The sequence below is a fragment of the Engystomops pustulosus genome, chromosome 5 (genome assembly GCF_040894005.1).
Source record: "Engystomops pustulosus chromosome 5, aEngPut4.maternal, whole genome shotgun sequence".
In the NCBI taxonomy this organism is placed as follows: domain Eukaryota; kingdom Metazoa; phylum Chordata; class Amphibia; order Anura; family Leptodactylidae; genus Engystomops; species Engystomops pustulosus.
In genome coordinates this window covers 140,642,186-140,670,103 of record NC_092415.1, presented here as the reverse complement: position 1 = coordinate 140,670,103, position 27,918 = coordinate 140,642,186, and the positions used below count along the sequence as shown (strand labels likewise).

The 27,918-nt window shown below is 39.6% G+C and overlaps 1 protein-coding gene across 4 annotated transcripts in view; it reads left to right on the top strand.

Moving 5' to 3' along the window:
- Window positions 1–23,348, top strand: part of PDE1C (phosphodiesterase 1C) — a 520,097-nt gene extending 496,749 nt beyond the window's left edge. For 2 of the 4 annotated variants that reach the window (XM_072153240.1, XM_072153239.1), the window contains exons 17-18: window positions 19,524–19,589; window positions 21,430–23,348. In XM_072153240.1, coding sequence (XP_072009341.1) covers window positions 19,524–19,589; window positions 21,430–21,602 — 239 coding nt within the window. In that variant the 3' untranslated portion in view covers window positions 21,603–23,348. Of the gene's footprint in view, window positions 1–13,495; window positions 17,461–19,523; window positions 19,590–21,429 lie in introns of those variants that run through there. The other 2 variants (XM_072153241.1, XM_072153242.1) reach the window with 2 other exon arrangements.
- Window positions 23,349–27,918: the final 4,570 nt, after the last annotated feature.

The window sequence follows — 27,918 nt, the reverse complement described above, 5'->3', positions numbered from 1 at the left end:
AGGATGAAGGGGGTGATGTTAAGACATTCACTAGTGTTCTGGATTAAGGCCGGGGTGTCTTTCTAGGGAGCAGTGTTTCTCTTTCCTTTTAAATTGAAAAATGGAGCTAAGGAATTCTGTGTAGGGAGAGGGATACCCGCTTTTGTGATTGAAAATGATCAAAGATTCAGTGGAAAGTGGAATGCCTCCAACTTTCCAGTGATGGGATCAGAACTCATTAAAATTAGACCTATCCCCTTGTGGTATGAATCAGTCATGTGGTATGTGATAGGAGCACTTCCAGGAGCTGGACTTTTATGCATTACAATGAAGCGTGCACTGGGTGCACAAGGAATATGTAATGGAGAGGGGTATCATATCTTTCTAAGAAAGGGAGCATAGTATATAATATAGGGTGTAGAATATATAGCTAATACAGGGGGCAGTCAGGGGTGCACCTAGCCTTTCTGCTGCCTGAGGCGAGCTATAAAAAGACGCCCCCCCCCCCACTCCATATATGTAATATATAAAGGAGTGTCAGGACCAGACCCAATCATATTGGTTTAATGTGAAAATAAAGCAATGCAAAATACATAGAGCATCCCATTGTACTATATTATAAACAGAGTGAGCTACCACAAAGAACAAAATAAATACAACAATCCGCCATATAATATAAAATCAATACAGCGTGCCGCCATATACCATATAATACATGCAGCGTGCCGCCATATACCATATAATACATGCAGCGTGCCGCCATATACCATATAATACATGCAGAGTGCCGCCATATACCATATAATACATGCAGAGTGCCGCCATATACCATATAATATAAAATCAATACAGTGTGCCGCCATATACCATATAATAAATACAGCGTGCCGCCATATACCATATAATACATACAGCGTGCCCCCATATACCACATAATACATACAGCGTGCCGCCATATACCATATAATACATACAGCGTGCCGCCATATACCATATAATATATACAGTGTGCCGCCATATACCATATAATACATACAGCGTGCCGCCATATACCATATAATACATACAGCGTGCCGCCATATACCATATAATACATACAGCATGCCCCCATATACGATATAATACATACAGCGTGCAGCCATATACCATATAATACATACAGCGTGCCGCCATATACCATATAATACATACACTGTGCCGCCATATACCATATAATACATACAGTGTGCCGCCATATACCATACAATACATACAGTGTGCCGCCATATACCATACAATACATACAGTGTGCCGCCATATACCATATAATACATACAGTGTGCCGCCATATACCATATAATACATACAGCGTGCCGCCATATACCATATAATACATACAGCGTGCCCCCATATACCATATAATACATACAGTGTGCTGCCATATACCATATAATACATACAGCGTGCCGCCATATACCATATAATACATACAGCGTGCCGCCATATACCATATAATACATACACTGTGCAGCCATATACCATATAATACATACAGTGTGCCGCCATATACCATATAATACATACAGCGTGCCGCCATATACCATATAATACATGCAGAGTGCCGCCATATACCATATAATACATACAGCGTGCCGCCATATACCATACAATACATACAGTGTGCCGCCATATACCATATAATACATACAGCGTGCCGCCATATACCATATAATACATACAGCGTGCCGCCATATACCATATAATACATACAGTGTGCCGCCATATACCATATAATACATACAGCGTGCCGCCATATACCATATAATACATACAGCGTGCCGCCATATACCATATAATACATACAGCGTGCCGCCATATACCATACAATACATACAGTGTGCCGCCATATACCATATAATACATACAGCGTGCCGCCATATACCATATAATACATACAGCGTGCCGCCATATACCATATAATACATACAGCGTGCCACCATATGTTATATTGTACATGGTGGCATGCTGACTGTACACACATGCATACTGACTACACATACAGCAGATACATTTATAAACAGTATATACACCAAATATACACACACACACATACATATACCACATACAGAATATACAAATATATATATACATCCATACTTACATATACATACATACAAAGAAGTTACCTTACCTTTTTTCTTCTTCCATCGTTGGCCTTGTTCTCCAGTGGGGGGGGTGGGCTTTGCCAGGGAGGTGGAAATCAGTCCCGGGGGAAAGGGGGGAAACGGAGCGGGGGGGGGGGGGGAGGGTGATCGGAGCCGGGGGGGGAGGGGGAGGGAAGCGAGCCGGGGGAGGGGATCCGAGCGGGGGGTGGGGAACCGGTGTGGACTTTGGCCGGGGCAGGTACCTTTGCGGGTGGATGTGCCGGCCGGCTTGCCGCGAGGGGAAGTGCCGGGCGGCCGGTGGATATGATGAGCGGACCACGTGGGAAAGTGCCGGCTGGCGGGATGGTGGATGTGAAGGGCGGGCCGCGAGAGGAAGTGCCGCTTGGTTGATGTGATGGGCGGTCCGCTGGGGAGTGTGACGGCCAGCGGGCATGTTCGTGTGATGGGCGGGCTGCGAGGGGAAATGCCGGTGAGCGGGTGGCTGTGATGGGCGGGACGCGGGGGAGTGTGCCGGCCAGCGGGCGTGTTCATGTGATGGGTGGGCCGCGTAGGGAAGTGCCAGCGGGCGGGTTGATGTGAAGGACAGGTCCATGCGCCGGCTGAGGGGGGATTTGGGGGACGTGGCGCCCGGAGAACATGCCGGCAGGCGGGACCCCGACGCCGCCCCCTTGTCTAACAGGAGGCGCGCCGCCTGAGGCGAGAATCTCAACTCGCCTCATGGCAGGTGCGCCCCTGGGGGCAGTATATAAATCTAATATAGGGGGCACAGTATATACATTTAATAGAGATGGGCACAATACATCTAATAAAGGGAGGATGGTATTTAATAGAGGGGGCACAATATACAGCTAATAGAGTGGGGCAAAGTATATAGCTAATAGATGGGGCACAATTCACAATTTAGATAGCTAATAGAAGGGGCACATGTTTACTTATTTCACTGAATAATGATTAGATATTATGCATATTAAGCTGCTGTTTTAATTGGGCAAGGATAAAAGGGAGTTTGGTATTTAATAGAGAGGGACACAGTATATTTATATATATTTATATATATATATATATATATATATATATATATATATATATATATATATGTGTGTATGTGTGTAAAATAGTATTTAATAGAGGGGCCACAGTATCTAACTAATACAGGTGGCTGAGTATCTATTTATATTTCTTACAGGGTGCACGGTATGAATTAAAAGGGGGGACTGTTTGTATTAATTCATTACGGGGTACTCTATACAGGTAAATTAGAGGGCTCTGTACATATGTAAAATCATTTGGGCTACCATATATGTGTGTGCATATATATATATATATATATATATATATATATGTATATATATATATATATATATATATATATACACTCGCCGGACACTTTATTAGGTACACCTGTCCAACTGCTCGTTAACACTTAATTTCTAATCAGCCAATCACATGGCGGCAACTCAGTGCATTTAGGCATGTCGACATGGTCAAGACAATCTCCTGCAGTTCAAACCGAGCATCAGTATGGGGAAGAAAGGTGATTTAAGTGCCTTTGAACGTGACATGGTTGTTGGTGCCAGAAGGGCTGGTCTGAGTATTTCAGAAACTGCTGATCTACTGGGATTTTCATGCACAACCATCTCTAGGGTTTACAGAGAATGGTCCGAAAAAGAAAAAACATCCAGTGAGCGGCAGTTCTGTGGGCGGAAATGCCTTGTTGATGCCAGAGGTCAGAGGAGAATGGGCAGACTGGTTCGAGCTGATAGAAAGGTAACAGTGACTCAAATCGCCACCCGTTACAACCAAGGTAGGCAGAAGAGCATCTCTGAACGCACAGTACGTCGAACTTTGAGGCAGATGGGCTACAGCAGCAGAAGACCACACCGGGTGCCACTCCTTTCAGCTAAGAACAGGAAACTGAGGCTACAATTTGCACAAGCTCATCTAAATTGGACAGTAGAAGATTGGAAAAACGTTGCCTGGTCTGATGAGTCTCGATTTCTGCTGCAACATTCGGATGGTAGGGTCAGAATTTGGCGTCAACAACATGAAAGCATGGATTCATCCTGCCTTGTATCAACGGTTCAGGCTGGTGGTGGTGGTGTCATGGTGTGGGGAATATTTTCTTGGCACTCTTTGGGCCCCTTGGTACCAATTGAGCATCGTTGCAACGCCACAGCCTACCTGAGTATTGTTGCTGACCATGTCCATCCGTTTATGACCACAATGTACCCAACATCTGATGGCTACTTTCAGCAGGATAATGCGCCATGTCATAAAGCTGGAATTATCTCAGGCTGGTTTTTTGAACATGACAATGAGTTCACTGTACTCAAATGGCCTCCACAGTCACCAGATCTCAATCCAATAGAGCATCTTTGGGATGTGGTAGAATGGGAGATTCGCATCATGGATGTGCAGCTGACAAATCTGCGGCAACTGTGTGATGCCATCATGTCAATATGGACCAAAATCTCTGAGGAATGCTTCCAGCACCTTGTTGAATCTATGCCACGAAGAATTGAGGCAGTTCTGAAGGCAAAAGGGGGTCCAACCCGTTACTAGCATGGTGTACCTAATAAATTGGCCGGTGAGTGTGTATATATATATATATTTGTTTCAGTATGAAGCTCAGTTCTAGTACTATACTTACTATACTATACTTGTGTATTGTAAAGCTTTGTTCTGGTGAAGTATACATATACATAATAATAATTCATGATAGGCACAATGTTATAAATTGAACAACACTGTACATTTTAATAATAGGGAGGACACTGTATATGTTAGAATTAATCCAAAGGAAGCAACGTGTAAAGTAACTTAGTTGGATAAGGCTATATACACTATAATTGAAACAGAATTTCTCTCTAATGTTTTTAATTTTGTTGGGGCTGTTTATGCTAAAATCAGGGCTCAATGTATACATTTTAATGACCACGGAGGTGTGTGAATTGTTGAAATTCCCCTTGCACAACAAAGTACAGGCAGTCCCAGGGTTCTGTAGGTTTGTCCTTAAGTTTAATTTGCATGTAAGTCGTAACTGTATATTTTGTAATTGTAACCACAGCCAAATTCTTTTGGGTCCCTGTGACAATTGGATTTTAAAAATGTTGGATTGTCATAAGAATCAGGATTTACAATAAAGCTTCATTGCAGACACATTTGATAATTGTTATAGCTGCTTATTGTAGCCCAAGGCTACAGTACAGTAAATTACCAGAGGTCCGTTTGTCATTATCGGCGGTCTGTAAATCGGGTCTTAAGTAGGGGGCCGCCTGTAGCTAGAAACTGCCCTGGTCCTGGCATATAAACTGTTCATACTGTATATGGGGGAGGCAGTGCAAGGTCTATTTCTTGTCGTTCTCTTGGCATGTAACTTAGTAGGATTGGCTGTGGTTCCAGTCTGAGGTCAGTGCTATGGGGGAGCGTTTAGTTTTACAAGTCTGGTATTCCTGTGTAGATTGTATCGCTGACTTCCATGCAGACACACACTAAGGTTAAATACAAATGCTATTTTATGTATTAGCTCCTTGATATATGGGGATCTTGTCAAATTAGACATTTACCTTTCAGGCCTCTCAATAATAATAGCTTATAGCCAGTGAAAAGAAGGAGGATCCGGGCCCAAGTGTATGATGCATATACTCTCTTAAATTATTGGTAGGCTACCATGGCAAAGACGACAGGCCTGCAGTCCATGAAACTTATCAGTCTTTTTCCATACTTTCACTGGGGTGTTAAGTGGTTTTATTTCTGTCTTCCTTGTTATATATAATAAATACAGTGACTAAAGGCTAATGCCAAAAATGATGATACCAAATTAATTTTTTTTCTCAGATTTGTCTGCTGAATCAAGACCATTCAGTATTATTCCATTGCAGTATTATTGTTCCAATTCTTTTCAGGGCCAGAACATGAAATATTTCAGGTTTTAACCATTGTTTTATATTTACAGAACAAATTAACTAAAGTTGTTAATATATCCTCAGAGATAATAAAAAAGCAAGCAGTTCCCAAAATACGTTGTTCCAACTTGCGAATGACCCCTTGTTACGAATGGGTTCCCTTTCAAGCGGCTTCTCTTTTTTCCTTCACAGCAGCAGCTTATGTTTCTTGTAGGGTAGAGGGGAGCAAAGGAATCTTATGAGGAGATGTGTCGGGTGAACAGGGACCAACTCCATCTGGAGAATCCCATCACCTGTCTGTATATGGTATTTCTACCACTGTGAAGGCTTTCCCTGCCACAAGGATGCTATTTATCGTACACCGGTGCCCGCGCATTGGCATATGATAGTCCGCCGCTGCTCTGGCGCAGCTGGATACCTCAAGAGGCTCCAGCCTCCTGAAGTATCTGTTAGGGGCCTGCGCAGGGATAAATACAGCCGGGGACTTTTCACATGTTTACCCTTTCTGCCACTTACACGCCCCCTGATGTGGAGTTGGAGGAAAAGGGCAAATAATTGCAAGTGCTAGCTATAATACAAGTGTAAGCTAGCTATAAGCCACTGGTGTGGCGCACAAGCCCTGATAAATACCCCCAAAGGTCTCTAAATTTTTTAATGTGCTCCAATGAAGTTATTTTTGGTCAGACAGGATTAGAAGCAGTAGCCTCTTCTATCTTTCAGGTAATAGTATTACAGTAAGCTTTATCAAAAACCTATACCCTTACCTGCTGTCAATGAAAGAATTTTCTCACACTATATGCCACACTATCTTTTTTTTAAATGCATTAATTTTATTAACAAATTCTCCCTCTTTCAAATCTACTTGGAGAAGTATAAGTAGTTTAAGTTAGATTTTCGCCCTAAAATTGCTACATCTGTAAATTTACGCAAAAATGTTTGACTTATTTTAACAATAGCGGTAAATCCTGTCAACGTGATTACATTCATTTGTTTAATAGGGACTTTGTTCTGCTAATACAGTTGTAAACTAAATGTTTACAATTATTTAAACGAAGCACAAGAGCTCCCCTCCTTCCATTGTCTGGCGAAATCCTGAGCAGAAAAAAATATATATTTGGAGAGAAAAGCTCCTAATAAATATATGAAATTATTCAGCCTGCTGGTATATACCTAGCAGTGTTACTGGTTAATAGTAGATTTTTTTTAACCATCTTACAGTATATTATGTGGTCCCAGATATGACAAGCAGACCTATGATGTGCAACTTTTAAAAATGTACAAATCCAGAAACACAACTACTCCCTGGTAGCTCAAAACACTCTCCTTCATGAAAGAAAAGGTGCTTCTTCAGGTGGTGGTACAGGTTTCCCAATCCTATAATAAGGTATTATTGATTGACGCTCACCACCACTTTTCTGAACAGAACAGTGCAAAATGCTAGAGCCATGCCTCTTTTTCTAACACTTTGACATTGTTTGAAAAAGGAGGATGATGCTTAGAGAATATGACATTCATCTGAACACCAAACTTTCCAATGCAGCTTTGAAATCAGGATAATTGTTTTCCAACCCACCTATTCCTGCTGAAGTACTTAACCAAAGAATGACATTTCCTTAAAGAAAATCTACCATTTGATTTCATGCACTATGAACCAAACAAACTTTGTGAATGTAGCTACACTGATGCAGACACATATCTTGTTTAATCCCTGAGTTGAGTGGTTTTGCTGAAAAAACTATTATAAAATTCAAGATAATGAGGCTCTGTCGCCTCATGTAATCACTGTGCTGTGCCTGACAGGCAGAAGCAATCAATCGCTGCACCATCCACCAACTGCTGTGTATAAGTCAACCAGCTCAGGTTCATTAGTCCTGTCTGGGCAGTTCAGTAAGCTCCATGTAATGGGACACATTTACTTACCTGTCCTGTGTGATCCCCGAAAGTGCATTGTCTGACCGGAATGCACATATGCCGCAATTTATGAAGATCATGCACCTGATATCCTGCATCTGTCACTTCTTTGCTCAGGTCCACCGGAGTTCATCTTCTTCTTCCTTGTGTATATAAGTGCATTGTCTTGTGACACAAATTGAATGCTAAATCCCGGGCTCAGTTGGAATCAGTTGAATCATCCGACGACCCGTCCCCCCGATTTCTGTCGCATGAAAGTTGGCGCCGCAATCCCCTGCTAAATACCTGTCCCAATGGCGCAAATCCTAAAAACCATGAACAGTCTGACGGAAATGCGAAGTAAATAAGCCCCAATGGGTTTATGAATAGCAAGCAGAATGCAACCCAGCCTTCCCACAATTTTACAATAGTTTTTTTTCAGCAAAACGACTCAGCTCAGGGATTAAACAAGATATGTTTCTGCATCAGTGTCGCTACAGCATTCTCAAGCTATGTTTCGTTCATAATGCATGAAATCAAATGGTAGATTTCCTTTAACAGTGAAATTACAAAAGGGAGTAACTAGGTATAATAAATCAGAACACCTGTTGGATCCAACTGTCTTTGCACTAGGCCTTACTACAAGATCCACATGGTTAACACACAATGGGGGGAATTTATTAAGATTGGCACATTGTACACCTGTTTCAGGTGAATCTTAGCAATTCCAGAGCAGCATACATGTGCGGGAGTTGCATCAATGCCACATTTCAGCTATAAATTTTGATCCATAAATCAGTACATCTAGAACCTTTCTCCAGTTATTGAAGGAGATAAAAACTGTCAGTAAATATACCAGTGCACAGTTAGACTCCACAGTGTTATTCCGCACCAGGTAAATCATGCTAGATAATGTATTTTGGGTAGTATATAACTGGAGCTGTACTTAAGAAAGTGAAAAAAGTTTTTGGTGCACAGACGGAATTTCCTGGTGCCCGGGCTAGACCATGCCCCCTTTCCCAAGGACACACATACAAACTGCTTTAAAATGTTCTAAATGCACAATTAATGTGGTGCATGACATTTCAGGTGGAAATCATTCCAGGATTCTGCGCTGCCCAGACAGAGTGCATCAACTTTTTTCTGTTGCACCTTTAACTTAGGGCGTGCAACACAATTCTTGTGGACTTCTGGTGGACCGCATGATAAATCTGTCGCATGGTCCGAATGAGCACTGCAACATCCCCTAATTTATGTTGCATGATACTTATTGCAGCTGCACCACAAATGGGTCGCGTGTGACACAATTGTGGTGCAGACACTTCTTTAATACATGTGCAAGTAGTTTGCATCTAAAAGAACATGCAAAGTCCAACAGAAAACTGCTGTACGGCCCTTAGTAAATGTGCCCACTGTAACAGAATATAGTAAAATTAAAAGGATCTTACAACTTTCCGAATGCATAATATATTATTTATAGTCCAGGTTGAGCCACTGCAGGCAAATATATGAAAAGTATTGATAAAGTTGGACTGAGCATTGAAAGTTGAGAATTGATTAGAATGGTTTCCAAGTACCATGCAAGTAATAGGACGGATGGTGGATTATACAAACGAATTTGATTATACAAATGTGATAGAATGTGCTAGACATATTTTCAGGGTGTTTAAAGTAGCAGAAGAAATACTGGTCATTGTCTATTGTGTATTTATAAAATGGGAAGCTGGTTTAGAAAAACATAAAATGGCATGGAAACCTAACTTGTCTTTTAAGGGCTTTTCAATATGTTTTAGTTAAAATTTCAGACTGCAAAGAAATATATCAAGATGTACAAAGTCAAGTTTTACTTTGCTATATCTATAGCTGGAACTGAAACTGTAGTGATAATAGAGCCACATACAGACATTATACGCCACTACGGTCTTTCACATGCAATTTCTATGTGTGTTTTCTGCATGCACAACTTGCATTGCACTGTCCAATTGTATTCAATGGGTTTTGTCAGACTTGCATTTTTGTCACGTAGACACGCATGTATTATAACATGCTTGAAAATCTCAGCATGCTCTACTTTTGTCAGTCATGCGCATGGCAAACGCCCCATACAAGTCTATGGAGACACATCAAAAACGCATTGCACTCTGAGACACTTGCAAGTCCAATGCGTGATCAATTGCCACAGAAAAGATACACCACAGTCTTGAGTCTTTTTCACACGCATGTCTGAAAATGAATTGAAAAAAAAGTGTGTGAAAAAAACATAAATGATACTGACTCATAGCAACAACTGACCAAAAATGTACGAAAAAATGGCAGTTTGTCATGCATTGCACTCTGACTTACCATAATCTGCAATGCAAGTGTAAAGAGTCCTAACAGTATAGCAAAAAGTTTTATTTAAAAAAATAATTCAAAGTCGAGGTTTACAGAGATGTTCTGGGTCTGGTTATGTGGTCACCTGCATTAATACATGAGATACAATCTTTAGCCTTTAACTTCTTTATGCACAGCATAGACCCAGCAGCAGAGTTTGCAAACAGAGACAACTCTGGTTAAGCTCCATGAACCCCTTAGACTGTCAGATTGTTTCATTTAAACATTTAGGTATTATAATGGACTAGAATAGTCTTCACATTACTCCTGAAGGCATTCAGGCCTGGAAATCTTATTTTACACTAGATATAATTTTACATTTTAAGTAGAAAGTAGGCCCTCAACTCTTTAGCAAATTGGGGTCCCACAGACCCTTCCTTCCAAATGCCATTCTGCAAAACAACTGATGGCTGCTCTCACATTGCATTATGTTTTGCATCAAAAAAAGTCTTTTTATGAGCAATTTATTTGTAGAGACCAACATGTGCTTTGCCTTTTAACCCTAGGGCCCCCATGCACATAATGTAGAAAAACACACTTAAATAACTTTCACAAGTTTATTTCAAAATTGCTCAATAAAATATGGACAACATTTTAATTATAATTTTTCACAGAAAATGCCAAAAATTCTTTTTTTTCCTCCAAATTTCAAGCAGACATGAAAACACACAAAAATGCATAGAAATCTATAGCAAACTAGCTGCAGCTACATATTTATTCGCTCAGTTTTCCTCTCTATGTTTCTTGGACATATGAAACAACGCTTTTGTTTTCTTTCTCCTGGCTCTGGAATAATCTGAAAATGTGCGCCACACCGTTTTATTGCTTCTTTAGTTTACTTTGGCAAGCATTATAAGTCGCTTCGCTCTATCATGTGAGGCATTACAGTACCAACAAGTGTAATAGCTTTTGCAAGCAGAAAATTGCCTAGTTCAACATTGGTGAAATAATTGTCCATGGTGATGTTTCTACTTGAATTGAATATTGGAACAGCAAGAGTTTTGACTATTTCAGACCCCAGATCCTTCTGTGTATACTATGTATTCAGTGTATACTGTCAGTGTATACCGTATATTCAGTGTATACTGTGGATCCAGTGTATACTGTCCTCAGTACTTTATTCACAGCTCATTACTGTGTTCAGAGGACTTGAGGTAATGGCCTTATCACTCCCTCCAAAAATTACATGACATCCTCACATGTTATTATCCACACCCTGGCCCCTCCACCAGCTTTACTAAGTACAAATAAAGTAACTTCAGACACAAACACTTCTGAGAACATGATAAAAACAGCGGGGGCCTAATAGGCCCCAATTCGTACAGTTGTAGTTTTCACCAAATAAGCATTGTTACACCATAATGCCTATAAAAAAAAATTACATGAACAACTAGATATTATCAACAATGACATACTTGAGGAATACCTGGAATTTCAAAATTCTAACTAAAGTAATTTTGCAGATAATAGCAAAAATGTAAGCATGGGGCCTAAAAGGCCCCCCAGTATGCGTTCTAGGGGTAAAAGGGTTGTCCAGGAATTTAAAAAATGTTATATATGGCTGGAGTGATGGTAGCACTATAAAACAATCACTTCTGCTCATCTCCACTAATGCTCCCGTTCACCCATGGCGCCGCCCATCCCTGCCAGATGTATGCTTGTATACATTGCTTGTAATATGGTCCTGCCACAGCCATGTGCCTACAAGATGTCTTTCAGTCAGCAGCATGTACACTGCAGAGGTCAGGTAGGCACAGCTAGCCTTTGTATACAAACAAAGACCCAGCAGTGTTGGGTGACACTGCACAGGAGCGCAGAGAGGTAAGTATAAGAGGTTTATTGTTTTTACAGCCATCGTTTTCGAACAGACTCAAGGTATCACTGGCTGTTAGTATATCAATTCATAAGATAACAGCCAAGTAAGACTAAGCTCAGGGTTAATGTTCAGTAATTTTGAGGCCTTTTAATTGGTTATTAAGAGGAAGGGGGTGGGGAGGGATAAAAGTAACTTTTGGCTCTAACTTCTTCTTTTTCACCAAGCCCAGTCCTAGCTCAAGTACTAAAGCCTACACTGTGGTCCTTGTGCAGGCCAGAGCACATTTCTATGCCAGATCCCGGCAATGTGTGCATGGTGCATCAGTGGGGTAAATCGTGACTGGCGCACAATTCTCCCAGTCATTATAAAACTCTCCCTTACCAGAAGGGCCAGTGGCAAATGAAAGGTGAAGGCTATGTAAGGGAGTGATGAGTAGGGGAACTCGTCTGTCATAAGTAGTGACAGGAGGAATAATAATTATTCTTTATTTATACAGCTCCATCATATTTTGCAGCTCTAGTGTTGCCAGTCCTGTGCCATCCTGCTTATTAAGATCTATAATTTGTACAACACAGAGTTCCACCTTCCCTGTATAGGAATAATCTAAAATATAAATTATGTGAAGTGCACTGTCGAAACAAGTGTCACTCTTATCACTGGCACTAATGCTGGATGATCATTTTATACAGTCTAATTTAATGTTACTTATGATTTACCCTGAACCAGGCATTTTGCGTTGTATGTGTGACCACACCCCTTCTCCTCTAGCCACACCCTTTTCAGCTAAGCTATACCTTCCTGCTGTATGAGGCAAAACACATACGGCAATTAGTGGGGTGCACAGCATGTATGTTTATTTACTTCTACATAATAAGACACAATGCTGATGTATTTGTGTCTTTGTTTCTCTCTACCATTAAATGTTTTTCCCGTATACCTCACAATAATAAGAACTGTAATAAAACAACCTGATTGTCAAACTGCCCCTTCTGTGGAGATTAATGGACAATTAAAATAAAATAAAAATTGTAACTAATAATCATCTACAACGTTACAAATATGGACACTGAGAAGAGACATTTGTACATATGAAACTTGCATGCACAGATACAACTTTCATTTTACTAATACTGGGTAACTCATGGATCATAAAGCATTGTCCCCCCCACAATGGACTCTTATCTCTGATTTGGACAACAAGAGCGTTTGTTCCCGCCTTATGCAAGGAGACTTGAAGTGAACAAATCTCATCATCATCATCATCATCATGAACAGTATTACACATGCTTTCTGATATTCATGGTTTCTATTCTAGCTTTCTCTCTGATGGAAGAACATTGAGGAAAGGAATCAAAAGTGACTCTCCTTTTTTTCTTCTTATTTTCCAGATAAAGAAGAGTAAAAGAGAATGCCAATAAAATGAATCATTTTAGCTGTGCTTCTTCATTCTGTTCCTTCTTCCACAAAGACAAGTCTCTTGGAAATACAAGGCATTAGCTTTATAAGCAAGGCATCCACTGGCTCCTTTACAGTTAAAGACTAGTTTTTTGTGTATTTTTTTTAACGCTCTCCTTTTTTCTTGAATCAAATATAAAACTGACTTGGCTTTTTACACAATAGGTAAAATTAGCAGGGGAACTCTTAAGCATTGGTCATTACAACATTATATTGGGGCTTAGGAACACTTCAGTAGACTCAATGAACACATGGAGATCATGTTGAAACCTGCACTACTATACTCATTTTGGAAATGTGATTTCATGCGTCCTAAACGTCTAAAATGTGTTTGCGCATGTGCATGTGTAAGCCAAATGGAAGGAAATTCATCCTGCACTTACAGCAGAACTTCACAGATCCAATGCTCTGCACCACGGCTTCACACGTGCTTCACAGGGGTCAACACTGTCTTTTTGAGTGTAATTTTTTTGTAATGTGCAAGAAATATGTTACAGTTACTTTTCTCACCAATGGCTTATATTTATTATTTTTTCATAATATGTGTTTAGTAAAAAAAAAAAAGACAGAACAACAGCTCATGTAATGTCTCATTTCATGTGGGAAAATCTCATTTACATAAAACATTTCAAGGTCTTCCATAATATTGGTTTCTTGGGGCACAGCATGCTGGGAAAACAGCTGTTTCCTGCATCTCATCTTTATACTTTGCCACTGCACTGTCAATTTGGCAAGAAGAAAAAAACTGTATCAAATGGACAACATGGACTATACCTGTTCTTAGCTTTAGCGCTTGTTATATATATATATATATATATATATATATATATATATATATATATATATATATATTTCTTCTTATATTTACCAAACTTTGCTGTGCCACTTCTCTACAGAGAATGAGATTTATTTTATTTGAAATTATTACAAGAGGGTAGCCCTTATTGCACAATAATAGTGACTAAAGAGAATTGCGTATGCTTTGAATATTTATCAATTAGTGACAAAACAGTGACATTGCTGCATGTACTACCGCTGTTGCTCTTCTTGACCTTCAGTGGGGCCTTTCTGGTAAATAGTGCTGATGACCGGTCACCATGATTGATGGTGGGCATAGGCAATGTCTAGCTCTTCTGCTATTACTTGGTTACAGCTCTGAGCAAGCTTTGCTAATGTAGAATGGCATATACAAAGGTGGATTTAAACATTCAAAAACTTTACTGTACTTTTTTAGAATGCTAGGTAGACAATCTGGGCTGCAACCTGCTTCAGCTGTAGGATGTGTTGTTGCTCTATATGTCACATTATAGCCACATACAAGTCTGCAAGGAATCAAGATAACAGACATTGATACAAACATGTTATGATACCTGTTAGGCTACTTACACACTGCTATATACTCGGCCAGGCTATGGCAGTGCACTGGAGAGGCGGAGGGGTGAGTGTTGCTCATCCCTCTTCTCTCCATAATAATGTACTTACGGGGAAAGATAGAGCATGTTCTATCTCTTCCCTGTGTACAGTATGGTAAGGGGCCACATATGTGTGCTCACCGTTTCGCCGTCAAGCTCCATAGCCTTATCTATGTGGACGTATGTCCAGCAGCAAACTTGACCATAACGACAGTGTGAAAGGGGCCTTAAAGTAAAACAAATGTTATAAACAATAAAGAGTAGACAATTGTGAATTATTTATCTTTCATCACAAATTTTCTAAAAATTTTTGTAGAGGTTTCCACAGTAACTTCACTCTCACGATAGGACAGTGATGGCAAACCTTTTAGAGATCGAGTGCCCAAACTTCAACAAAGACCCACTTATTTATCGCAAAGTGCCAACACAGAAATGTAATTTGTGATTTATACTCCCTTCTCTGTTACAGTTTTCATTGATACCAGCCCCTGAGGACATCAATAAAGCAGAAAATAGCCCCAGGTAGAGCTGTCACTTTAAAATAGCTCTGTGCACAGCAAGTCCTGGGCTGTCTGGGACTGCAGGAAGATACCTGGAGTCATCTCTGGTGATGGCCTGAGTGCCCACAGAAAGGGCTCTGAGTGCCACCTCTGGCACCTGTGCCATAGGTTAGCCATCACTGCGATAGGAGGAACACAAGGGTAGCTCAGTAGAATTTGTGGATAATCTATTTGGAATAATATCTTCCTGTTGAGCTTTTAGAAACCATGCGGAAGCTTGATGAGGCTCGGTATCAGACAGTGGACCAATAGGGGTAGATTTATCTGTTATCTATTTACATCAAAATTCTGTAGTAATTTGCACCAGAAATCTGTCTAATACACTTTAGTGCAAGCAAACATTTCACCACTGTATTTAGACAGGAAAATATTACTAAAAGGGAAACTGCAGTCTGATATGACAACATGCTGGTATTATCCAGTGGTTCAGAGATGTCTCTAAGGTTGTCCATAACTGATAATGTTTAGTATTAGCAGTAATTTTAACAAATGGATTATGTTATACTGAATCTTTTCTTTCAAAATCTATCAATTTTCTAGGATCCTTCTGCTCTAGAACATGCTTCTTGCAGTTCAGAATATATAGTCAACATGGCAGGTTAATTTAGTGACCCAATAATTAATATAGATTTAATATTTATATAAATAATTTCTTTTTTTATAATTATGTTCTCTGTTCCAAACACATAAGTGGGGATTAATCAGGGCTTGTACTGGCTTGGTTACACGAGCAGGAATTGCGAATATCTCTCTTTTATGCCACCTCCACACCAAGTGGGCAGAAAATGGACATGAAAAGGGCCATGCCAGTGTACTAGCTAAACACTGAGACCAGAACGTGGCTGCCATACAGCTGAGGTCCAGCACCTTTTACAGGTACAATCCGCATCTGAAGAAGGTCATTTTGACCGAAATGTCATGCTATTCTGTGGATTTGTACAAAAATAAAAAGCAATTATTATTCAAATTTGAGTGCCATCTTCCATTATCTATGAGTGTACTAGCTAGAGCCTGAGCAATTCTAGACCAGCCAGCCTCTTAGTATTTCCAGCGCAACCAAATGGGCGGGAGGAACATCAAGCGCACAATGCATTAGCGCTTAGTTCTATAGGAGAGATTTATAACAGTTCTTGTGGTCAAACTGAAGTGAATGATACTTCAGTGCATGTTCGATCAACTTCTCCATTCATATATGGCTACAAAGCTCATAGATTGATGGTTACAAAATAGATATCATTCTTGTATTCAGACATACTTAAGAGATTTAGCTGGTCATTCTTACATTTACAGGCTAACTTTAGGTATTTAGATTTTTTCCTACTTAAAAGTATGCCCAATCATTTTCCAGTCCATTTATTTGTATGTTTGTGTACATGCTAAGTATCACTATAACTCCCTTCACAATAACTACGGGAAGCCATGAACTGTATGTTGTATACATTTTGTATCAATGGAATCCGGACAATACCATTGACTTAGGTTGGGCTCCATCAGATTTTTATTGCTACAAACATCATCAGCTTGGTAAAATGTAATGTTAACTGGGGCTAAGTTGTTAATTTATGGTAAATTTATGTGAAAAACCCAGTGTGAACTAACTATTAAGTTTATAACTCGAAATATCACCACCTAGGTAACAACAATAGATAAAAGAATTCCTGCATGTGTCTCAATATTTAATTTCAAGGACCATTTGCACATTTCCATGTACGGCTCCACTGAGTGTCAGCAATGACTACACTGATCATACACAAGTAAATGCATATTTTTCTAGCTGGCTGCCTGAGCTAAATCTATTTATAATAATGTGGCAATCAAGTCTACAACTATCGAAAAAACACAAAAGTCAAATATAGTGATGTACTCCAGGCTCACATAATGTTTATCTGTTTATAGATAAAAATAAAAGTTTTTTTTAGAGAGAAACATGACGCAGAATGTTTATTCATGTTTAATGGCTCCCTTAACCATATGGTAAATGTGGATATAAATTACTGTTGATGGCCACTGAGTTCTTCAGAGTTATTGCTGCTGGTAAGTTTCTCTCTGCCTTTCACTGGGAAAATGCAGACTTCCCTATAAAAGGCAATAGCAGCGACACTCAAAGCAGAACTAGGTATATCAGGTAGGTTGGCTATTCATGCCTATTGTGAAGTCACTTTTTGTTTTGTAGCCTGAGTTGCTTTAACCTAGACTTCCATAATACATTTTTTAAAATGGGAATTTTATTTTGTACAATATTCTATATACAGTATAAGGTGGTGTATTGAATATGGATAGTTCAAGCAAGCACAAAAGCATGTATATAAAGACAAAAGGAAATGTATCAGAGGAGAAGAAGAACATATCAGAACTCTGTTTAAGTCAAAACTACACATCTTTTTATTATGCTAATGACATCAGTGTGCAGCACATGAAGACTGACATGATTCATGCCTACTGTCCTAAAGTAATGATAAATGATATAGGACAGCATCTCTGTCTTCCTACAGTACCTATAATAAATGGGTCTGGAGAAACTAGCATATTTGCTTGATAAGTCTGCCCTCTGAAGGCTAATGCAGGTTAATAGATGGAACGATTATGGATTTAGTGATCATTCTACTAGTATCTATCCTATTGGTTTATGACCTGTATATAATTTTGCAGCACTACATTACAGGAAACCTGTCACCACATTTTTCACAAATACAGCTAGTAATAGGTTCCCTATTAACTAAATGACACCATTCTTTAGCAAAAAATTGTTCCCCCTCTCATCCCCATTTTCTTACCTGGCGTACAGGCAGATACAGCTGTGAGACTGATGGGGACATGTCTTGCTTGGCTTAGTTCCAGTGCCCCCTCCCTTTCTCACGCTCTTCTACTCCTCCTCATGCCTCCTTCTTACCATTTAGCACGTCATGTCATGACCAAGGTGATGTAATCTAAGGCCCTTTCCACTATCCACTGTCATTTGCAATATCTACCATATGTATGTATGTGATCACATATAAATACAGCATGGACTTCTATTCATCCCCATGCCTCCATAGAGGCATGCTGTAATTTCATGAGATCAGATGCATACATGGGGTAGGTTTTGCTAATGTTCGTGAGTAAAGGACCTTAGATCACATCACCCAGGTCACATGACATGAAGCTGCTGGATCTGGCTGTATGGGAGGTAAGATTACAAATTTGATTTTATGATGTGAGGGAAACCATTTTTAGCTAAAAGAAAAGTGGCATTTAGTTAATATGGCTCTATGGGATTTGTGAAAAATGTGGTCACAGGTTCCCTTTAACATAAATCATGGACAAATGTATTGAGCTGTGTTTATAAATTTCTGCATCAAATTTTTACTTCCTTTTTTATTATTCCAATTTTTTTTTAGGATGGAACAATTTCATTCAGTTGGGAACACATTAACACATTAATTATATATGTAACTCAGATAATATCCCCATTTACATTTTGTATTTAGAAGCTGGGATTTGCAGAAATTCTAACATATGATGCAGTTTTTTCAGTATAGTAAAGTTGTCTTAGAATTTTTTCGCAAATAACATTTGATACTATAAAGTTTCTTAGTGGTGAATGTTTTTTTAATTTGTTCTGTGTAACTTATTCCCAGTAAAACAATACAATTGTTGTTGAAACATAAGCGTGGTTTATAGTTTCCATTAATTAAAAAAATTGAAAAAAAGTGCGATAAGAGAACTATAAAATGAATTAAACTTACCCTGTTTGAGGGGAATAGACACATAAGAAAGAACACCTTCCACTACACCCCTGGGCAAGGAAAACCTTGACTCCATAAAATGATTATGCCTATTCCACAGAACATCTAGTCTGTGGGCACTCAGGTAGTAGGAGAGTACAATTTTATAAAAATGGATTCAAAACTGGATTCAACACTCAGGTACTATTACAAAATTAGAGTTGAGTGGTTAGAAGATTAAATTTTAACATACATAACAGGTTTTTTATGTCTTTTTTTCCATAGTAACGAACTATAAAGTTAATGATTCCTCCTGCACTGTTGACTCTCCATATCTGCTAAAACTGCCTGGTAAGTGTTTCATTTATGTAGTGTGTGTAACAGGATGTTTCCCGATTTTGACCAACTCTTATGCATATTACTATGTATGACTCCATTGATTCTGGCATAGTTACATCATGCGCCCGATATCCTGCATGCGTCGCTCCCTGCTCAGGTCCCCCGGAGTTCACCATCTTCTTCCCGGTGTATGTAAGTGCATGTCTTGTGACACAATTTATATGCTAAATCCCGCGCTTAGTCCGAATCAGTCGGATCATCCGACAGCCCGCCCTCCCGATTTGTGTCACATGACACCGATGGCCAAAATCTGATCGAGTGCACCAAAATCCCCGGCTATATGTGGCGCATCGGAAAACGTCAGAATATCCGTCGATAGTGCGGTCTGCGAACCCTTAGTAAATCCTAGGATTATTTTTTTCTTTTAGGCCGGCCGCACAAAATCATATTTGGCCACTGGAAATTGACCTGTTTCCATGGAGGCCTTCCTAATAATAGAAGATCATACGGAGTCACAGTGCACAGATGGTGTAGAATTATGAGCTTAATACCAGTATTTCTGTGAATCTGTTAATTCACAGATGACCTCCTTAATTGAAGAAGTCAATTTTCTCTTCTTCCACCTGACCACCATGTCACAGCACACTCATATTAGCCTATATAATAATAACGCACACAGAGTATTGCCGATTCGACCATCATTTTAACAATTTGTTAGGGGGAGCTGCGAAGAATAAAAATGAATAAAGCAAAGACTATTAGAACAAAGTTAAACAGTGTTGAACCAGTCAGATTTATCAATGTGAAAGTTAAATATCCGACCTAGTTTAGAACTGACTAGTCTAACTTTTGTGGGAAAAAATGCACCAAAAATTTGGTGCATCTACATATTTTTTGCTTAAACATAAGCCACACTTCTTTCCACATAAAACCATAAATGCTTTATGGTCGGGTTCCTAAAGTTCCCAAATACTGGCTAAAACCTTTTATAAAAGTGCAAATAACGATGTATTTCAATAAACAGATATTTCATCAAAATTAAACACAACTACTTAAAATGTCTCTGACGTGAGAGGGGTCAGTTCACATGCAGGGCCCCTGTGATAGGTATGAATCACATATGATACAAAATGACCCAATGGGGGTCATTTACTAGGGGCCGAATCACGTTTCTCCGTCGGGTTACCGAATATTACCTGAATAGTCCCGGGGTTTTGGCGCACGCAATCGGATTGTGGCACATTGGTGATGGAAATCGGGGGCGTGGCTGACGGAAAATCCGACGGATTCGGAAAAACCACCATATTTTTTTTTAAAAAAGTGTCGCTTGACACGCGCTTACCTGCACCCAGGATAGGATAGTGAACTCCAGTGGACTTCAGCGCAGCAGCGACACCTGGTGGACATCGGGCGCACTGCTTTAGTGAATCCTGGCCGGACCCGAATCAGCATTGGAGATGGGACTGGACAGGGTAAGTAAATGTGCACCAATATAGTTCCCAAATGATCTGTGCAGTGCATTCCATGATTTCAGCGCAAATTATGAAACTACAATGCAAGTTTTAAGAAGGCTAGGTTTTCAAAAAGCTATTTTGAGATGGAGTTTTTGAAGCTTTGAGGAACTGCTTAAAATTGAATGTGGAAACATGTCCTAATTAGTCAGTTATTAGATTCTATTTGATCGGCTTCAGTTTCCTAGTACTAATAATACTTGTCACACATTCAGACTTCTTGATGCACATTGGTATCTTATTGTTCCATCGGATCATAAACTATATTCTTAAACAAGAAATTCTAATCAACCCTGTAGATCTGATATCTTAACATATTGTTATATCTGTTTGCTTTTCAGTGCTGAAACCACAGCTCAGATACTTCAAAAGACCTACCTACTGTACAACAACCCGCCTGCCTAGCTTCCACAAGAAAACAGAGGAAAATGTAGCAAAATATAGACCAGTAGACCAAAGAGGAAGGATGAAGAAAATACAGCATATCTCCCTCCACTGGAACAAAAAATCATAAGAAGTTTTTTGAAACTCTCTTAGTTTAATTAATATTAGTGACTTACGTTCTTACAAACTGCATATTAGGAAATAAAATGCAACATAACACTACTGATACATATAGTGCATATCGCTTCTTAAGAGTTCTCACTTATGGTTTTCAATACCCATGGTGTATAGTAATTATATCTTCTGTGCTGCAATGATGTTCAAAGCAATTAATTAATGAACATTTGTTAGTTAAATTAGTAATTTAAAAACAATCTAAAGAGAGAGAAGATTTAGACTATTTAAAGGCCATATTGTATCTTATGCCATTGTATGCCTTAAATGCTGTGCTCATACAAATCTCTGAAGAATTGACTTAGCAAATAATTATAGCACCAAATCACATGACACATTATAGAAATGATATAAATAAATGCTACAGGGGCGAAATAAAAGCCCATGGAAACATTACACTGTAGACCCTGTTCCTATGAGTCAGTTTTTCTGAAATGTGGATCAATCTGTGCACAGCTCAATAGGTCCATGCACATACTAGATCCCTGCAAACAAAACCTTCTGTGAAACCTAGAACCGAAGGATAAAAATAAACGTGTAATAGAGTTGTCGTCACTGTTTGTCATTCTGCAGCATTTTCTGCAAAATCCTGATTGTAAAAAATTATGCAGAGAACATAGAGAGAACTGCCGATCAGTTCATTCAGTTGTAGAAAGACAAGATGGTGGAAAGGCTGAGATTTAACAATTTTTTTTAAAGAAAATAGCAAAGTGAGAAATCTACACTAGAATGCACTAGAAATGCATGATACAGCTCTATGAAACTAACAGATGTGAGAATATATATATATATATATATATATATATATATATATGTATATATATATATGAATGATGAGATTTGTATTACGTTCTGTGCAACTAAAAGTTTTATTAAAACAGGTAGGTGATAGTAGGTTTCCTTTAAAGCTTTAAAGATGTGGAGAAGGTACATATTTGCATGCAAATTACTACATTTACAGTTCTTTGTGAGAGTAACAGCAGAGACTGCTTACAACATTAGTATACAGGCAGTCCCCTACTTAAGAACACCCGACTTACATGCGACCAGATACAAACGGACCTCTGGATGTTGGTAATTTACTGTACTTTGCCTTAGGCTACAATAAACAGTTATAACAGTTATCACAGGTGTCTGTAATGAAGCTTTATTGTTAATCTTGGTTCTGATGACAACCTAACATTTTTAAAATCCAATTGTCACAGAGACAAAAAAAAAATTGAAGAACAAACCTACAGAACCTATCTTGTACGTAATTCTGGATCTGCCTGTTTTAGCTTATTTAGCCTGGATAGTACACACAATGCAGACTGAATAAAGACCTTCCTTAGCAACTCTCAGAGTATTGCTAAGTAAGAACTCTGCAGGGCTGAGATTAATAAAAGAGCTAAAATAAATTAATGTAATTTAAACAAACTTAAAATATACTTAACTTAAATTCAAGTGCCACTACATGAAGACAATGGCTTTCATGACTATAATCCAATCCTGGGAAGATTTATTCTTGTGTGGTTACTATTTGCACATGTAGCAATACTTAAAATCCAAAACAGATATAATAAGTTCAATAGATAATGCATTATGACAATTATTGTAACAATCATACAATAGATTTGCCTACAGCATTATGTAAACACAATGATAATATCACCCCTGCTAGATCTATAAACAGTATGTGAAAATAATAAATAAAATGACTTAAAATCTGACCTGTAAATAGTTTCATAGTTTCTACGGTTGAAAAAAGACACTTGTCCATCAAGTTCAACCAAGGAAGGGAAGGGATTGGATGAGGAAGGGATTTAGGGGAAACAATTCTATATAACATAACCATCAATGTTATTTAGGTGTAAAAAGGCATCTAGACCCTTCTTGAAGCTATCCGCTGTCCCTGCTGTGACCAGCGCCTGAGGCAGGCTATTCCACAGATTGACCGCTCTCATAGTAAAAAAGTCCTGTCGCCTCCGGTGATTAAACCTTGATTTCTCCAAACGGAGACAGTGCCCCCTCGTCTTTTGATTTGATCTAATCTGAAACAACTTACCACCATATTTTTTGTATGGACCATTCATATATTTAAATAAATTAATCATGTCCCCTCGTAGTCGTCTCTTTTCCAGACTAAATAAATCTAGTTGTTTTAATCTTTCCTCATAACTGAGACCCTCCATACCCCTTATCATTTTTGTGGCTCTACGTTGAACCCTCTCCAGCTCCAGGGCATCCTTTTTATGGACCGGTGCCCAGAACTGGACAGCATATTCCAGGTGTGGCCGAACCAGTGCCTTGTATAGTGGTAATATTACATCCCTATCACGAGAGTCCATACCACTTTTGATACATGACAAGATCCTACTGGCTTTAGAGGCAGCTGATTGACATTGCATGCTGTTATTCAATTTATGATCTACTAGTACCCCCAGGTCCTTCTCAACAAGGGACTCTCCCAGATTTACTCCCCCAAGGACATATTTTGCCTTTGGATTATAAGCCCCCAGGTGCATAACCTTACATTTATCCACATTAAACCTCATTTGCCAAGTGGATGACCAAACATTCAGTTTGTCCAAGTCACCCTGCAGCCTATGAACATCCTCCATAGACTGTATTACACTACACAGTTTGGTGTCATCTGCAAAAATAGACACAGTGCTATTAATTCCTACCTCTATATCATTAATAAATATATTAAATAGTAGTGGGCCAAGCACAGAACCCTGGGGTACACCACTCATAACTGGTGACCATTCCGAGTAGGAATCATTGACCACAACTCTCTGGATACGATCCTTCAGCCAGTTTTCAATCCAATTGCAAATGATTTCTGCCAAACCAATAGCCCTAATTTTACCCATCAGGCGTCTATGAGGGACAGTGTCAAATGCCTTTGCAAAGTCAAAGAACACAACATCCACAGCCGCTCCTCCATCCAGGCATCTGCTCACCTCTTCATAAAAGCAGATAAGGTTAGTTTGACAACTTCTATTCTTAGTAAACCCATGCTGGCTGTCACTTATTATACTATGTGATGTCACATACTCCAGTATGTAGTCTTTTACTAACCCTTCCAATACTTTCCCCACAATGGAAGTTAAGCTTACAGGCCTGTAATTGCCAGGCGAAGTTCTAGAGCCCTTTTTATATATTGGCACCACATTTGCCTTGCGCCAGTCACTTGGCACCACACCAGACATTACGGAATCCCTGAAGATGTTAGACAGCGGTACAGCAATAACAGAACTGAGTTCTTTAAGAACTCTGGGGTGTAACCCATCTGGTCCAGGAGCTTTGTACACATTGATTTTATTGAGCTTAGATTGGATAATGTCTACATTTAGCCAGCCTAGTATATCACAGGATCCATGACCCTCACTGGCACCACCCAAGTCAGAAGTTCTCTCTTCTATTGTATAAACGGAGCTAAAAAAACCTATTAAGTATCTCCGCCTTCTCCTGGTCTCCAGTCACCGATGCCCCATTTTCAGAATAAAGGGGTCCAACCTGTTGTGACCCATTTTTTTTTGCATGATATACCTAAAAAATTTCTTGGGCTTTGTTTTGCTATCTTTAGCTACCTGTCTTTCATTTTGTATTTTGGCTGATTTGATTTCTTTTTTACAGATTTTGGTAAGTTTTTTGTAAGTATTGAAAGCCTCAGGTAACCCGTCAGATTTATATTTTTTAAATGCCCTCTTTTTCTCATTAATTGCCCTTTTAACTGTAGCTGTAAGCCACGCGGGGTGTAATCTAGCCCGTCTATACTTGTTACCTATTGGAATAAATTTAGAAGTATAAAAACCCAGGATAGATTTGAATTTCTCCCATTTAACATTAGTATCACCATGTGACAGTATCTGATCCCAGTCTATATCCTGTATTGCAGCCCTGAATTTTTGGAAATTAGCCCTCTTAAAATTCAAAGTTTTCGATTTTCCCACCTGTTTCTGCTTTTTAAAGTTTAAGAGGAAAATAATTATATTATGATCGCTGTTCCCAAGGGGTTCCCTGATACTGACATTTTGGACAATCTCCTCATTGTTAGAAATCACAAGGTCCAACAATGTGTCACCTCTTGTGGGATCTTCTACAAGCTGCACCATAAAATTATCCTGCAGAAAGTTGATAAAATGTCTCCCCTTCATAGATGAAGACAAGCCCTGACCCCAATTTATATTTGGAAAGTTAAAGTCTCCCATTATCACTACGGTCCCCTCCTGTGAAGCCCGCTCCATCTGTTTATATAGGTGACCCTCTATTTCCTCAGAGATGTTAGGGGGTCTATAAATTACACCAAAAATAATTTTCTCAAAGCTCTCTTGGCTTTGAATTTCAACCCACAAAGTTTCAGCCTCCTCACACTCTGAGACCACTGACTCATTCACAATCGCTTTTAAGTCTCTTCTGACATACAGACATACACCACCTCCCCTCCTATTTGCCCTGTCTTTCCGAAAGAGTGTAAAACCTTGAATATTAACAACCCAATCATGCGATGCATCGAGCCATGTCTCTGCTACACCAACAACATCTAACTGTTCCTCTAATATCAGAGCCTCAAGCTCGCCCATTTTGCCTGTGATACTTCTGGCATTTGTGAACATACAATTTAATTTTCCACAGTTATTTATCTGATTTAAAGTAATTTTACTGGCACATATATCCTCACCACTGTTCTGCAACTTGTGGATCTCCTTATCCACTGCCTTAGGCCCCCATACACAGCCCACATCACCACCCACCAACATAACCTGCCACCTCTCTGACCTGTCTACCCCTTCAGTGTCTTCCTTTTCCTCCTCCCCCGAGCCTAGTTTAAATACTCCGCCACCCCTGCTAGGATCTTCTCCCCCAGCACAGCAGCCCCCCTTCCACTTAGGTGCAAGTTATCTGCAGAAAACAGCTTGTACCCCAGTGAAAAGTCAGCCCAATGCTCTAGGAACCCAAATCCCTCTGCTCTACACAAGGATCTGAGCCATGCATTTAACTCCCTGAGCTCCCGCTGTCTGCTCTGTGTAGCGCATGGCACAGGTAGGATTCCGGAGAATACTACCTTGGAGGTCCTTTCCTTAAGCTTTGAACCTAGTTCTTTAAAATTATTCTTCAGGCTCCTCCACCTACCATCTATTCTGTCATTGGTACCAACATGGACCACGACAGCTGGGTCATCCCCAGCCCCTCCCAGTAATTTATCCACCCTTTCCACCACATGCCGAACCCTGGCACCAGGGAGACAGCAAACCATTCGGTTGAGGCGGTCTTGGCGACAAATTATTCTATCCGTCTTCCTGATTATAGAGTCCCCTACAACCACTAGCTGCCTTGGCTTACCTGCACTCCCATCCACCCTACTACTAGCTGGTCTGCTCCCCCGGCTGTGAGGGAGAGCAGGATCCGCTAGGGCTGCCATTTCTGACACTGACGTCCTTACATCATTGCACAATTTTGCAATTTTGCTTGGATGTTCAGAGTCAGAGTTAGCCTTCCTTTTCTTTGACCTCTTCCTACCCCCTCTAGTTACAGTAACCCAGCTACCCACCTGGCCCTGCTGGCTTTCCTCTCCACCCTCCACTTCTACCCCGCTTATTGCTTGCTCAGTGAGCAGCATACTCCTCTCAAGATTGTCAATTGCTCGCAGCCGTGCAATATCTTCCTCCAGATCTCTAACACAAGCTTCCAGTAGAAAAATATGGGTACATGGTCACAAGATGAGCTTTGGAGAAGGTTTTGATATTAATTGCTTTATTGCTATTATGTGTATTAAATAAAATGTTTGCAAGACCTTTGAAAGTGTCATTGTGAATATCATGTACAGGTGAATTAACAAGTAAAATTAAAATTTATCACGACCATTCAACGATTGACCAAAGGTAGAAAGTAAGCATGGCATTATCTGATATTATAGTAGGTAAACAAGTGTGTTCATATTTTGTAACTCTGCTTACCTAGCTACAGTATCTCATAAAAGTAAGTACATCCCTCAGCTTTTTTTGGAAACATTTTATTATATCGTTCCATGAGACAATACTGAAGATATGACACTGAAGATAAGATTCAATGTAAAGTAGTTCATGTACAGCCTGTATAAATTTGGTGCTTCCTCTAGATAACTCAACACACAGCCATTAATGTCTAAACCACTGGCAGCAAAAGTACACTGCTGAGTTAAAATGGTCAAATGGCCAATTACCCATTTTCACTCTCCGTGCCATGTGACTTGTTAGCGTTACAAGGTCTGAGGTGTGAGAAGAGACCTTAGTTTTAGTTAAATTTAT